The 16,133-nt window shown below is 36.0% G+C and overlaps 2 protein-coding genes across 2 annotated transcripts; both read right to left on the bottom strand.

Annotated features, from left to right (window-relative positions):
• Positions 1-2,522: 2,522 nt before the first annotated feature.
• On the bottom strand, positions 2,523-5,453 carry LOC113108437 (glutamine amidotransferase-like class 1 domain-containing protein 3A, mitochondrial). The gene is made up of 7 exons (XM_026271567.1): positions 5,295-5,453; positions 4,686-4,738; positions 4,308-4,421; positions 4,025-4,144; positions 3,750-3,842; positions 3,480-3,636; positions 2,523-3,160 (listed from the first exon to the last, which is right to left on the bottom strand). The coding sequence occupies exons 1-7, from the start codon at positions 5,409-5,411 to the stop codon at positions 3,032-3,034; spliced, it is 783 nt and encodes a 260-aa protein (XP_026127352.1). The 5' UTR covers positions 5,412-5,453; the 3' UTR covers positions 2,523-3,031.
• Positions 5,454-10,482: 5,029 nt separating this feature from the next.
• On the bottom strand, positions 10,483-13,867 carry LOC113108436 (hemopexin). Its single transcript, XM_026271566.1, has 10 exons — positions 13,715-13,867; positions 13,065-13,093; positions 12,821-12,937; positions 12,536-12,693; positions 12,283-12,436; positions 11,950-12,162; positions 11,740-11,841; positions 11,183-11,307; positions 10,912-11,059; positions 10,483-10,806 (listed from the first exon to the last, which is right to left on the bottom strand). Exons 1-10 carry the CDS (start codon positions 13,774-13,776, stop codon positions 10,577-10,579), a joined length of 1,338 nt encoding a protein of 445 aa, XP_026127351.1. The 5' UTR covers positions 13,777-13,867; the 3' UTR covers positions 10,483-10,576.
• Between the last annotated feature and the right edge of the window lie 2,266 nt (positions 13,868-16,133).

Here is a 16,133-nt window from a genome sequence, read left to right as displayed (position 1 = left end):
TGTGGCTGTATGCTGCTAATCCTCTGATCAGGATGCCAGGGAGCCTCAGGCCTCAGTCCTGTCTCTGATAGACTGCCCCACTCACAATAATACACCGAGACCTCAGCCCATTTACATCCAACAGGGCTGCAAGAACCCCAAACATGTCACAGACAATTTAGACATTTTATCTGAAAACAGGTGGAACCCAGACACCTACAGTAAGAGGGTTACATACTTATTTCTGCACTATTTTACACCATTTACTAGTATTAGTATTAAGTTCATAATGCTACTGGACATGGTATAGACAGTACCCAGATGATATCTGAAAAAAATTAAAAAATCTGATCTGATTTTAGCTGGCCAATGCTGGTCTATTTCGATCTGTTACTGCTTATTACTGGTAACCCAGCCTAAACAACATAGCCATGATGAGTAACCAGTAAAAACCAACAATTAAATAAATAAATAAAAAAAAAACATATATATACTTGTCTTTGAAACCTTCTTAGCAAGTCCAGGGATTTTTTTTTTTTTTTTTGTAAGAAGGGCTGGTTAAAGAAAGTCATAGTAAAGAATCCAGTAACCAAAGAGTGTAGAGAAAGCACCAAGTGAGTGTGTGTTTATGTGTAGACAGAGGTGGGGGTGAGGGATCGCAGGCTGCCAGGGAAATACTTACCATTTGTCTACAAGAGAGTCTGTACGTCCCCAAATCCCTGTGTTTTGTATGGACAAATTGGCAGAACACGAGGTCTTGTTTGCCCAGCCTCTCTGGAAGGCTGTGGGAAGTGGGTAGGCTGATGAGAGGAGGGTGGGAGAAATCCCCATCAAAGATTGTCGAGCCTGGGAACAGAACAACTAGATGCCCAGGTCTGAGAACCGGCCTGACAGAAACAACAAGGTCTAAAGCAACCAGCAGATCGACATCTGCTTGGCCTGACCTGACCCGAATGAAACTGAAGAGGAAAACTAGTGAATTCACGCTACAGCAAAGGGGGCAAGAAAAAGAAAAAATTTATATATATTGTGGGTCGTCACAATGTTTTCTGAATCATAATGTGATACTAAAGACTGGAGTAATGGCTGCTGAAACATTTAGTTTTGCCATCACAAGAATAAATCACATTTTAAAATATATTAAAATAGATAATGATTCATTCAAATGTTAACACCATTTCAAAATATTACTGTTTTACTGCACTTTTTCAATTAAATGTAAATATTTTATTTAAAAAATATTTACAAATCTAGTAAAGAACCAACATATTTGTTAAAAAGTGTAACATGTATTTGTCCGAAGTGATGGATGTTTTATGTCCAAATATAAGTAAATATAATATAAATATAAGTGTGCGCACTGCCTATAAAGTCATACCTCTATAACCCCCTTCCTCAAATCTTACCCTGGAGGTCCAATGCACTGCAGAGTTTAGCTCCAACCCTGATTAAAGTCACCTGTCTGCCAGTTTCGAATGATCCCAAAGACATTGATTGACACTGATTAGCATGCTAAACACATTAGCATGTGTTTGATTAGGGTTAGCGCTAAACTCTGCAGGAAAGTGGATCTCGAGGTCCAGATTTGAGGATCCCTGCTCTATAAGATATACATGGGTGCTCAGGAAATGAGTCTGTGTGGGCGACTGCAGGTCTCTTGAGGTGTGTGTAGCCTTGCGTGATGCCATAGGATGATCGGTGCCTGTCAGTGGCGTCGGACTGGGGGTAAAACCAGTACTGATTACCAGGGCCCCAAAGGAAGAGAGGGCCCTTGAAAAGTCTGGAATATATTTTATTTTTTATTTGGGGGGCCCTTCAGGACTGCCTGTGCATAGGGCCCGGGATCTTGTGCAACGATCCTGGTCCCTGTAGCTAATCATGTGACTAATCCCGTTATTCTAAACACACCCGTTTCCTTTTCTGCCTCTCATCAGTTTCCAGGACACTTCTTTAAACCTCCACTACCTGATGTAGTAACCATAGTCAATCACTTCAGAAATTAAGCATGATTATTTGAACATTTTATGTACGTCAGATGTATTATATGTTATTATAATGTTTTTTTTTTTTTTCTCTTTAGGTTAGGGGAGGGTGGGCAAAGCTATGATCATTTTGACTAATATCATTATATAGGCGAGGAGAAATAATACAATTATAGGCTGTTTGTTACTGAAAATAGACTAAAGTGCCAGTACCATTAGAAATATAATGACTACAATTTAACTTATGAACTATATTCTGATTTAAGAAATCTGAATATTCAAAAATAAGGTGGTCTAAAGACAACTCGCCTTTTATTAAGGGTAAACTGTGCCAAGTCAGGGGAATGTATCTTTGATGTTCAATTAATTCAAGTGGCATCTAAAAAGCATTGACAATTAAATTCTGCACACACAGCCAAACAACATACAGTTACGGGGCACTTTAGCAACTATTAACTAAATAAAAACTTTTAAAGAATCTAGATTTTCAGTAAATACTTCATTACATGATGTATTGTTGATTTAAAATTGATACTGATAAATAACTACCAACTAAAAAAATCATTTTTAGAAAAAAAATTCACTTTATTCATCATTTCAAACTTCATATTTCAACACAGACTGTGCCTACTTTAATTAACATAAGAACTCATTATAAGGACATAATGACATAAGGTCAAGCTTTTAACTGGTTCAGTCTATTAAGTTGGTATTCTGAAATCTCTCTTTTTTTTTTCTTTTTTTTTAAACAACTGGTGAGTTTATTCTACATGGCAAGTTAAAGATTCCAAATTTGAGAAAATCTTGGCTTTATATTTAATGCACATTACCTTTTTTTAAATACAGAGAGTGCCCTCTGCTGGATATTCAACAAAATAACATTTAACACTGTCGGGCAGATATATTTGATTTAATTGATTAATAATGTCTGTCAAGCGTTTCAGTCTTGTTTTGCAAATCACAGCAAGAAATAGCCTACTCTTTATCATTTAATCAGTCTGATACAGATCCGATATGACTAACGAGCTCTATGTAATGAATCTGAAAATACTGATATACTGGTAAAGTTTTCACTTCCCACTGAGCTTTAGGACATCTCTCACCATAGCACCAATCCCATCAAAAATCAAGTGCAACTTAGTTTCACACATAAAAGCTGGTGTGGTCACCACCTTGTTCTTCTTGTCCACATGGGCTTCGTGAGGATCAAAGGTTAAGGGTAATTCAGACAAACACAAATGTTTATAATATATAATATAATAGAGAAGAAAAGTTGAAATTATGGCATAAACTTTTCTTTTCATAATTATATCTCATGATTGTGAATAAGTCTTAATTCATCTTTATCTCAAAATAATTACTCTTTATGATATTTATATCATTTAAATATTGCATTTCATAATTCTGACTTTTTATCTCACAATGACATTTTATGTCACATTTAAGTTTAAGTGTGTGGTGCAAATAGGTTTCAGAAGAGAAGAGAAGAGAAGAGAAGAAACTGTTCAAGTAGGATATAGTGACTTCTTTGACAGTATGTTTGGCTCCCAGTGCAGTGATGGCTTGAGTAGTACCAGCATATGGCCACTTCCCACCTTCTTCCTCCTCATGACCCACCGTCACATCCACACCTGGAAGAACTTTCGCCGCCAGCACAGGAAATATACAGCACAACCTGGTGACCAGAAGACATATCAAAACATGTCCGTAAAATCGGATTTGATTAATAAACTAAATAAAAGACCCCAAATCATGGGTCTATACAGATAGTGATTTATAATAACTAACCCAATTGGCTTTCCTGAATCATGGAAGTCCTTTAAAACTCGCTCAACTTCCTTGTTCACCTTACAGTCCTTCCCATCAATGGCAAATGTTGATCTGACGACGGGAAAGATAGACGAAGATGATAAAATACACTAAAACAGAAATGTTAGTGACACATTTAAATATATCTAATAACAAATAAGTTAATTCAAAAAGGTTTTAGTATTGGTTTTATCTTTTAATATTTTCTTCAAAAAACACAAGTCTGATTTCTCACAATAATCCACATCACTCACAAGTTTTTAGCTGCACCAAAACCACCAGGAAAGATGACGGCATCATGATTACTGACATTCAGTTTCGCCAGGTCAGTGATGTTACCCCTTGCGATACGTGCTGATTCTGACAACACGTTCCTTTATAAAGAAAAGTTGAGCAAGATGGATTATTAATATGTTCATGATTTTTCCTTAACCCTAAACTCATCAAGTAACAGTACGTAAAAGTGCAGTTTTGTAGAGGTATATAATGATACACCGTAATCACACTGAAATCTGAATTTCTTTAAGAACACTTCACCTTGACTCGTTCTCCACAGGCTGACCTTTGCCGTGGTCTATCACATGCATCTGAGACACATCTGGAGCAAACATCTGAACCTCTGCACCTCCCCGACTTAGATGCACAAGGATTCTACATACACAAACACACAGAAAAGCTAAGTATTCACACAAAAGAAAAGGGTTTAAGCAATAGCACCCATAGCTAGGTTTCACTAAGAACATTTTGAAATATGACGTTAATTGTGCTTTTAAAGTTCTTAATACTGATTAAAGTAGCATGAAACCCATGCTGCAGCTGTTGGCTGTCTGTCCTTCACAAGGATACAGGTTGCTGTGAACTCACTGAATGACTGATGAAAAAAATAGTAGAGGGACATAAAAATAGTATACTCACGCTGAAGCCTCATGGATTTCAGTGCCATCATAGACACCACATCCTGACAGCACCTAATAAAAGCAAAGATGAAGTTACAGCTTTGCTGTCAGCATGCGTTTTGGAGAGAAGGAAGCAAACGCTGTAGAAAAAACAGTTACTCGACTTGTGTATTTCTACAGTCTTTGGTTGTTTGCTGTTCCTTCATACAAATGCAACTGGCTCCATCTTGCGTCTCGTTTAATGATGAAAAACCGTTACATGTTAAGTTCAGTATTAATCTGTAACTGTAATATTGTTGCGATGTACCTCCTGATTACATTGTCGGGGTTTATTTTGACATAATGACAGTCGGCCAGTGACTCTACATTATGTCGTACACGTAAAATTAAAATGTTTTTGTTGTTGTTTGTTTTTAATGCAAACGAGTAGACTAAATCAGGGTAACGTGAACCAACCAAAACTAACCAATGACTAACCTAAATCTCTCAACGAAAAATAAATAAACTTTCGACGAGACCTATTAATTCTACGAGGCTTCTCTAAAATGGGACAATAAATATGTCTAGGTAATTTGACATACAGCGTCAATTACAGTCATCTGCAGCAGCAGCAAATAATGTTACTTACAACAGCGACTTTTGCGCCACTGCAGCTTGAAGTCGCATGAAACTGAGCAGCAGCGGTGTATCTGAGGAGCGCGGAACGGGACAGCGAGCGCAGCGCAAACATGGTGCGGAGGGACATCAAAGAGAGGTGAGGAGACCGTCTTCTTCGGAGTCACTGACATACAGAAGAACATAGACACATGCTGCCACCTAGCGTCTACATTCTTGTCTGCATTGTGAACGTGGCGAACGGTACCACAGACCAAACGTGTAGAGTATAATGAAAGAACAACAATAGTAGGCTATTAACTATATATACAGTTTGGTCGCGTAATTGATTTTAATAACTACCATCTTTCACAATTAGACATTTCTATCTTAAACAACTATAAAGAACATAGCATTAACAAAACACTTCGACGAACAGGTGCATTTTTACATATAAATGTCTTACATGAAAATTTGTGCTATCTATATTCAAACAAATGTGACCTTTTCTCTACTAGTTACTATTATTCCAGCTATGTGGCTCTTATATTGATATTAAATCAGAGATCATAATGAACAGTCAGAAATTCATATATTTTTTATGAGTGTAAAACAAAGTGTGAGGCAGTTTCAAGGACATGACATGTTAGTTGAGAATTTGCACAAACATGGTCTTAACTTCTGTGTGGTAAACTGGCCAAACGTGAAAAATAACACCCCATTGCAATTCTGAGTTAAGCTTCTCATATTGGTACAGCAAATATACACAAATCTACAGCAGAAGCTTAACAATTATGCAGAATGCATAAACTGGTGCAAATGCCTCACCAGAACTCATTGTAATCCTGCATGAATATACAGTCTTATATTGCATACGTTCAAACTATAGGTTTTTGAATAAAAGTATGTTATAGCTATATCCTGTATAAATAGCCATACAATAAGGATAGACACAAATGTGTTAAATGTGTTAAATTTCCTTTTATTTTGTTATAGTTCTGTGTGAGCCTCAGTTGGATGGTAAAATTGGGCTTTGGTAGTTAAAACAAACTTGTCAATATATTTGACTTTCTCTGTAAAGATTTTTTAAAAATATATATATTTATGTTGATTTATGTTTTTCATGTTTATGATATTTTGGAATGGAATTGGTGCAGAATTCTGTAATCTTGTTGATGGACCTTTTGCAGTTGTATCCATCAAAATGCTATGCAGACAATGGAAATGACAATCATATTGTAGAGCTTGGACATAGTTGTAACTAAATTCATTTAAATTAAATTACATTTATGCATTTAGCAGACGCTTTTATCCAAAGTGACTTACAGTGCATTCAGGCTATCAATTTTTACCTATAATCCAACACCCAATCTTGCGCTTGATAGCACAACGCTCTACCAGTTGAGCTACAGGAACTACATTATTATATTATTTACTTTATAAATCCACATTTATTGGAGTCTTTAAGCTTTACGATTGTAAGACAAATTTTAATGCTTCTCTTTGTTTTCATTTAAGCACACAGGCTCGGAGCAGGAATTCATCAAGAACATGACTGTTGGGATTACGGTTGTAGATGACCAATCTGAGGTTGTAACACATTGTGGGGTTTTGTACTGTGTAAGACAGTGGGACTTGTCACAGAAAAAAACTCATTCAGGTTTAGAACAACTTGAGGTTTAGTAACAAGGAAAAAACGGCCAATAACAGAACCCTGGGGGACCCCACAAGTAACAGGCGCTGCCATTGAAACAAAGTTACCATACTTTACAGCGAATGATAAGACTTGAACCACTCTAAAACTATTCCCACAAATTCACGTTGCCGTGTTACCTGCATCTCTGATTATACGGAGTCATTAACAACTCTTAAAAGTTCAGACTCAATGATGTGACCTGCCCTAAACCTGATTGTAAGACTAAAGTTTGTCTAAGATCTCATACCTACTTAAAATTGACATTAAACCACCTTATCTAAAATCTTTGATAGGCATTGTAGTTTTGAGATGGGCCAATAATTCTTCAGTTCTAAAGGGTCTAAATTAGGCTTTTAAGAAGTGGCTTAATAACCACCTGCTAAGGCCTGTTGGAATAACTCCATTATGAGAACTACTGCTAACAATAGAAGTAATACTCAGCCCAACATCATCAACCATCTCCTTAAGAAGATGTAAAGGAACCACATCGCAACAACCAGATCTATGCTTCAAACACATAATGATGTCCATAACTTGGGCCAGAGACACCTGTTCAAAGAGCTCAAAACAAGCTGGTGATATCAAAGACTCAACTGAAGATGTAGACAGTCTAGTTCTAATCTTTCTCACTTTTTCCACAAAAAAATGTCTGAAACATTTCACATACTTCCAATGAGGGGGTCAAGATATAACATCAATTCGGATTGAGAAGCTGAAAAAAAGGCTGCAGGGGCATTATATTTCTGTGCAATGACACTCGATAAATAATTTTACCTTGCAGTTCTCACAGCAGCCTGGTAGTCTGAAAAACACTGGCTCATAAATTTAAGAGAAACCTGTAGCTTATCCTTTCTCCATTCCCGTTTAGCCTTCCTGCATTCCTGCCTCAGAGAACAAGTATAGCTATTAAGCCATGGAGTTGGATTAAGTTGAGGTTTCTTAACTTTATATGAGGCCACTACATCTAAGATATCTGAGCAAACAGAATTGAACAATATCAACAGCTCGTCTGGGCCCACAGAAGGAGAAGGAGACTTAATTACATTCACAAATGAAGAGGAGTTATATACCTCAGAAAATTATACAGCCATGGATGAAGTAATAAGATTAGAACAAAACACATTTTACAGTCAAACATCCAATCACAGTTCATTTCGTTTAGTGTCACATTTTGGGGCATGGGACTGTCGCCACAATAACGGTGCGTAAAACTCTCAGATGGATTTTAAAGACTCTAAGCCACAAACGTTTGCCACATACTTTTGAAAACCCAGTGTTTAGTTGATCCTGATAAGCATTAATCATCACAGTTGTAAACAAAGCGTTCATTCGTGCATTCGTGTGAAATATACAGGCATAGGCCTAATCACAAAAAACATATCCAATAATAAAAATATTCTCAATTAAATTATTGCTTTCTAAGTAGGGTCTATCGCTTTGTGTCTGCTTGAATACTGATGGCATGCTTGCTTCTTTTTTGTTTTGTATTCGTACAAAATGAAAGTATTCAATTATGTTTAGAAAAAGTTCTGAACAGTTCTAGTTAGTTTGGCGTATGCAGCAGTAGGCTACAATAGACACTGGTGTATTGAAATTCTGACTTTTGCCATTTTTTTATTTGCTACGTGTTCAAATACACCTTAGCTTAAATAACAGGTTCTTTCCAGAGGTCCCTGTAGACCATGAAGAGAGACAGATTAATCAGTAGATCTTAATTAAATTCCAAAAGGCTTCTTATCTTAGGTTATTTATTATTTTGCTATGTCTGGGTTTTTAATGAGAAGCACATACTTGATGTATTTATGACCCCGTATTTAATTGAGCCTACTCCCTTCGAAGAAATTAATTCTAAATATTGACTGTCATAGACGCTTCAATCTTCCAAAATGTGTAAGCGAAACTGGACCGCAAGGCACATCTGGTATTTTTGTGTAGACTGGAGACAAATTACCAATATCTCTTACCTATACTGAGACATGACTTCAGTTTCGATCACAAGATCTTTTGTTTTGAAGGAATATAAAAGAGGTGCAGACACCATCCCTTGGTCAGACTTTAATTTCTCATCTTTGATTCCTCTTCTTGCTTTTGCATCTTCAGTTTACTTTACTTTTATTACAGGCTCACTTTGAATATTCTGACTTAGAACTTTTACAGGTTTATTCAACTCAGATACTTTGACTTTAGACACTTTGAATTTTAATACTTTGACTTTTGAGATACTTAGTATTTTTATGTACTTTGTAATTTTTTTTTATTTGTATTTTAGCAGTTTGAATGCTTTTTGGATACAATAATAATTTTTTACTAATCTTAGATGGGCACAATCCATCATATATGGATTGCTTTTAAAACTATATTAATTTTGGATTTGTATTTTCTATATTTGAAGATGGTTATGATACTTAATAATTTTGTTTGCAAGTTATGATTTGTAGTTTCATTTTCTATATTTTTCTGAATAAATTTGCATACTAAACCACCACCCACAGTCTGAACTGGATTGAAATTTTGCATCAGACACATAGCTATAGCTGCATGCAGTTTACTGTGCAATTGACATGGGAGACAGAATGTAATCAAGGCATGTGAATGCTGGGGGTACCAACGTCCTCCTCCTCCTACTACTAATAAAAAAAATATAGCTTATATATTTTTATAGACATTTAATAACTTTCAATTACATCCCATAGGTATAACGTTTATATAGGTTATTTTTATTAAGAACAAAAAGTGCTGACTAGTTTAAACGTACTAGTTGACATTAAATGTGTGTTTATATAAGTCCTTATAAAACAGATCCAGAGCATTCTTAAATATATATCAAACGAAAATATATTCATTATTTCTACCACCTACATTATGAGAACATCCAGCTGTCCCCATAAAAATAAATAATTATTCATACACTAATTTCAAATGCAGAACATGTTCTGAGAAAATGTTGACGAGTGTGGTTAAATATTATTAGCTCAGTATAAAAAACATTATGCATATGGAAAAGTCCTCATAATGACAGGTGTACCAGTAACTGTGTTGGAAAGAGTTTTTTTCTGTCTTAAAATTGCCATTGTTGTATCTGACAGGGATACAACAGGATAAAACAAGGGAGAGAGGAGGATGAATCATATGCCAAATATATCACAACTTGGCTTTGTTAGCACTGTTTTTAGTGTATTTTCACATCACTCACAAGTGCACACAATAGAATCCACAATAAACAGATCAATGAACATTATATAAGATTGTTTATTTACCACAGAGAACAAAGACCATGGTAAAATATTTAAGTCTTACATATTGATGGAGATTCAAAAAAAAAAAAGAAAAAAAAAAGAAGAGATCGCTGGCAATAGACTCAAATACATGAGTTAGCACATGCTGTAATGGCAGCAAAAGCCAGGATTGCTTGAATATGTTCACATGCTTGTGGCGGGATAGATTTTTCAAACAGAACTTCAGAGGTAGGAATTTTCTTTTGAGATCAGGTTTGACAAAAGTTAGAGCAAAGTGGATATGTTACTGCTTAAAAATCCAAGTCAGTGCAGTTACCGTGGCTATTTTAAGAGACACAGTCTGCACAGTCTAGGTCCCTCCTCTTCTTCTCTGTATGCCTCCCTCTAGTGGTCACAGCCAAACAGCCCCTGAGACACCCTGTGCTGTTCAGGCATTATTTTGGCCATCATCATAATCATGGGACTCCCAAATTGGTAGTAATGGTTACCGATCACAGCTGTCACGCCCTTGGGTCCACACATTGCCGCATCAATCTTTTTTAAGTGTGCTATGGATCCCTCCTTCACAGGCACTCGTGGGGTGGCTTTCAAGTCAACATCATAAACTGTTTGACCTGAAATAGAAAAGACAGTAAGCTTTCTGTCACTAGATGACAAGCACTTGTACGTAGGATAGGCAATTTAAAGTATTTTACAAAACAAACATGCCAATGTTATACCTTTGACGACATGAGCAATGTGATGGTCTGCACACACAAAGGCAGCATCTACAGGACCCTCAATTCCAAGGACCTCCTTCAGGGGTTTGGGGTAACCTTCCAGGTGTGTGTGTGGCTCTCCAACTTTGTACACAAACACCTCATTGTCCTGCACATGGCACAGAACATATGAGAAGATTAATGCAGACATTTTCACTTCACTGAGTACAATAGTTTAAGAGACACCTAATATTATAATGTCTCTTGAAAGTCATTTACTGCACAAATGAACCTTGATCATGTAGAGATGGCCTTCATAAGAGAAGACTGCATCCACTTCACTATGCAACTCTTTGAAAGCACTCTCAATTGTGTCTGAATGAAACTTATCACCAGTTATGCTGAGAAAGTGGTGCCCTAGGGAAGAGAAACAAGAATTTGTTTTACAGATGAATGTGTCAGTGAATCTTCTGAAATGGCATTTGTTAAATTAGTGGCTTGCATAGTTATATTGGTATACATATTTAAGGAAAGGAAAAAAGAGATTTTTTCCTTGAATATAAGGTTGTGATTGTTCCATAGGCTGCATGTCATCACAGTCATGCTGCTATTCTAAAGGCGGTAAATATGTGGTTTTCTTTAGCAAGTGGTTTTGCCAGCTACATTGTATTTTTACTAATCTTGAATACTGTTTAAGTCAGTTAGCATGTGAATTGAGATGCAGGGTCTGCATTTTTGAAGGAATTGTTTGAATAAATGATTGATTCCCCTTATAAACGCCACCTACTGGCGTAACAATATAACCTGAAAGAGACTCGTCACTATTATGCTGTCTGGATGAAAACTCACCTCGGAAAGCATATACGCTGCCATCATCATCAGATGTAATAGCATCCAAGTGGACACGGCTGCACTGTTCTCTCTCAATGTGTTCATCAGTGGTCTTTTGTCCTAGAGAGACACCAGACTCCAAGTTCTTCTTTTTTTCTTCTTCTTTTTTTCTGTAATGCTAAATTGCTTTCTCCATCCAAATACTTGCATGTTCATTTTTGCACTTACCAAAATGTGGGCATCTCATGAAGTAATCACGGGTCTCTTTTGGATATTTGCCTTGGACTTCTCCTGTAATTGGGTCAAACTTGGAGAACTGATGACCATGAAAGCAGTAATAATGATCCATGTAACGGAAGGCTCCAGTGCAATTGGGCATGCTTTTGAATTCCTTTTCATCAACCTTCTTGGTCTTCATATCGAAGTGGTAGATCTCATCACCTTTGGTGGATTATGAAGGAATTTAAAGAAAATAAAACCTTGAATAATTATTAATTTCCTTACAAGTTTTCCTTAACATTTTTACATATGCAGAAGGTAAAAGACCACAATGTATAATACCTTTGAAAAATATTATGGTGTCATTGGCACAGTCTGGTTTGGGACACTCCACTGCAGCATCCAAATGGTCAGGAATTCCAGGGAAAAGTTCAGAGATATCCTTGGGATAGTCCTTCTCCAGCTTGTGCTTGTAGTAGCTGAAGACCTTGGTGTCCTTTAATGGTGTTAAAGAAGAAGTTTGTTTACATGTTTGATACATAAAGCAAACTTCACAATGGATTAGAAACTGCATTTAAGAGAATGTTAAACTTACCAGGAAGAAGAACTGGTGGTCATGGTGTTCTGGGCTGTCTTCAGAGTGCATGCGGAACGCAGCATCCACATGTCCCAGGTGATGATGTTCATCCAACTCAGGGAAAGTTTCATTAGACAGCTCAGCCTGGCCATGGAATCCCTTGAACAGGTGGTCGCCTTCAGTAAAAAATCGAAGAGAAACGTCATTACACACACACACACACACACACACACAGACAGCAGGCAGGCAGGCAGACAGACAGACAGACAGACAGATAGATAGATCTGATCAACCATCTCTCACCCTTGAAGAAATAAGGGATTCCCTCCTCGTTCACAGCAATTGCATCAAACTCCATTCCTCCACAGCGATCAAGATTAGCACCATGGTGCAATTCATGCTGGTGTCCTTGAGGTTCATCTGGGAAAAAAAGAAAAAAAGTTTTATCATGAAATATGTCTTGATGAAATCTGAATATGCTAATATATATTTTCATTTAATGCCCACTTAGGGAAATTGTTTTAATTTTGCCATTTACAAGACCTACCTTGTTGAACATGATCCTCCTTATGATGCCTAAACACAAAAAACAATAATGAAGTGGATGTTAAAATTAAATATTACAACACAATTTGTGTTTTGTAATTTGTTTGGGGAAAACCAGACATCAAGCTGTTCAGGTAATTCGTAACAAAAGAGAATCTTAAAAAATATATGTGTCTTAGATAGTTGTTTATTAATATACCTAATTTTTTATTAATATACCTTATAATTTAATCTTGCCATTGTGGCATAGGCTACTGAAAACAATGGTTGGCTCATGTGCATTGTTTAATGTGTTTTTAATCTGTAAAGTCCCTTTTGATAAAACATTGTAAATGAGTTACAGACAAAGCAGTCAAAAGTAAAGAAATCAAATTGTTGGTGCACACATAAAAACACTTCAAACTTGCAAAAAATGTTTGCAAAAAAGTAATTATTATTATAATAATTTATTAGTTTTTTTTTCCTAGGGACTCAAAGCACTTTACATTGTGAGGGGGGATCTCCTCCTTATTAATAATATATTTTAAAGTTGCATACTTGTAACACAATAGCTATTTGCACATTATTTAGTATTATAATTAATTTTAAGCCTTTGCAAACTATGTGTTGACTGGGATGTGTGTGTGTGTGTGTGTGTGTGTGTATACTCACGAGGGAGCAGCGAGACTCAATGAGAGAGCCAGGCAAAGAGTGAGCATCTGAATGAGCTTCATGGTCAGCAGGGTCCTCTGGTGAGACAGAGCTCAGCTGGAGAAGGTACAGCACAACCTGATGTTCCCAATTTATACCCTCCATCAGAGACTATCTCGCAAGCACGCTGAAGATGACACGTACACCCCCGTTTGCACAAAGCGTAGGAAGGGACATTCAGTCACATGCCCACACTAAACAACACACGTACAAATGCACGTTTGCACGCTTCCCCTGACTCCCCCATCCACAAGCTGGTCAAGGTACAAGGAATTTTCTGGTGAGGTATTTGGGTTGATACAGGTAACACCAGTTGAGCAATGCAAATATGTATAATGGTCTAATGAGACTTGGCATGTATTATGAAGTATTATCAGAAACCCCTTGCAGGTCAGCAGTTAGTGGCATGATAGTTCATACATGCACTAGCATGAATTTTTAAACTTTTTTACTTAGAAATATACAGAAGTGTACACAGTATTTCATAATGTATATAGTAATTGCATGCACTTTATTCCTTTTTTTATTGACAAATTCATTTTTTTTCTTTTTTTTTTGGTAACAGTATAACATGGAGGCATGTTAATTTCATTCAGTTTACAATTCTAAATCTTAAAGTCACATTAATGTATAGTGTAAAAATTATGAAGCTGTCAGATAGGTTGGTCACTCTAAAAAAATTACTCAAAAGGCTCTATAGATTTTTGGCCCATTGTTTCAATTTGTTGGGAGATTTCTTACAATTCTAAATATGCATTTGAAAGAACCTTAAATTGAAAAGCATGCATAAATTGTCTCTTGCAGTTATTTTACTGATGTGAACAATTGCTTGCAGAAACATAATTTACTGATGAAAAGATGATAAAAAGATGATGAAAAATCTACGTGAGCACAAATGCATGTTTGCTCTGTTGCTTTGTGCATATATAGGACTGAATTTTCTAGAAAACCCAATAAAATGGGCTGTTACCTTTTTCCCAAATAACACAGACAATCAATAAAAGATGCTGACCTCTGCAGTTTAGTTTGATATGGTGATCATTAACAGAGTTTTGCTCTGTAAAAATACTCGTGGAAGCAGGAGTGTGTTGCTGAATTCAAATTAATACAGAAATGAAATACTTCAAATTGCTTATCAAACTGTTACATCAAATTATTTTATATAATTTAGTTGATCAGTTTCCAAAGGTTATAATGCGACAGAACCCCCAAATGCTGATCCCTTTTTGTGGAAGGAGCAACCCCATTTCTAAAGGCTATATTTTTTTAACAATAAATACTGTTAATTGTAATGACATTTCACATATAAAAATCTTGGGGTTACATCCAGACCACTATGTTTTGTTGTTGTTGTTGTTGTTGCTGCTGCTGTTGTTTTATTCCTTAGTCATTTATTTATGCAACCATTTTAAAAATTTAGTCATTATTAATATTTCAAATATTTTAATTTGAACAATTAATTCTTTTGTAAGATTTCAAGATTTGCAAAAAAAAAAAAAAAAATTAGCAAGACATAATAGAACAGAAAAGTAATTATATTCATATTATTATTATTATTATTATTATTGTAGAAACATTCTACAGCATTTCTGGCCCTAATGAATTACATAAGTGTGACCTTGAACATGAAATGCATGTATGTGCTTCAAAAAAGACTAAAACTGTATAACTGGGATGTACTTCGCAACATGCATGTTTAGTCTGAGATAAGCCATACTCAAAAGTATAGATAATTATAAATTTATAATAATATGCATTACTAAATACAAATAGAAAAATACATATTTATCAACAATATTTTATAATATGAACAAATTTATTTTGCCAAAATATTTTGTTTGAAAAATCGATATAGAGGGAACACAATAGGAATCGTGTGCACGTTTTAGTACATTGAGGGAACGAATTGGTAAATCGTGCCATTATTTTTTCTTGCATGTCATGTGCGGCGCTCCCTAGCATAGTAAATCGTGCGCACTATTTATAAATCGAGTGAACGAAATTGTAAATCGAGGGAACGCAATAGTAATCGTGAACACGTTTTAGTACATTGAGGAAACAAATTAGTAAATCGTGCACATGATTTAGCCTAGCCTACTATTTTTTTTTTACTGCATGTCATGTGCCGGGCTCCGTAGTGGCAGTGATGTAGCAAGATAAAGAAAGATCAACAAAACTTGAAAATGGTTCGATTTCCATCTAACATTAGAGTGATTTTAAATGTTACCAACACACAGAACAGCACCTCAATCCATCCTCTCACTCACTCTCCTTGTTGGTCACGTAGCCTTGAGCAGCACATAGAGGAGTTTTGGAAAACGTTTTGCCCACCACAGAACCAACTGGGTCTAAACCTCTGGTGTAAAAGTTTGTCTAAGGA

This window comes from Carassius auratus, chromosome 9 (genome assembly GCF_003368295.1).
Source record: "Carassius auratus strain Wakin chromosome 9, ASM336829v1, whole genome shotgun sequence".
Classification (NCBI taxonomy): domain Eukaryota; kingdom Metazoa; phylum Chordata; class Actinopteri; order Cypriniformes; family Cyprinidae; genus Carassius; species Carassius auratus.
The sequence above is the reverse complement of the archived record's forward strand: the minus strand, read 5'-3'. Positions and strand labels throughout refer to the sequence as shown.

Coding starts and splice junctions, on each gene's coding strand:
- LOC113108437 (XM_026271567.1), bottom strand. CDS start 5,411: ATGTCCCTCCGCACCATGTTTGCGCTGCGCTCGCTGTCCCGTTCCGCG. Junction 4,739..5,294: donor GTGGCGCAAAAGTCGCTGTT/GTAAGTAACATT, acceptor TGCTTTTATTAG/GTGCTGTCAGGATGTGGTGT. Junction 3,637..3,749: donor GATTCAGGAAAGCCAATTGG/GTTAGTTATTAT, acceptor TCTGGTCACCAG/GTTGTGCTGTATATTTCCTG.
- LOC113108436 (XM_026271566.1), bottom strand. CDS start 13,776: ATGAAGCTCATTCAGATGCTCACTCTTTGCCTGGCTCTCTCATTGAGT. Junction 13,094..13,714: donor TTGAGTCTCGCTGCTCCCTC/GTGAGTATACAC, acceptor TTTTGTGTTTAG/GCATCATAAGGAGGATCATG. Junction 11,060..11,182: donor GCCATCTCTACATGATCAAG/GTTCATTTGTGC, acceptor TGCCATGTGCAG/GACAATGAGGTGTTTGTGTA.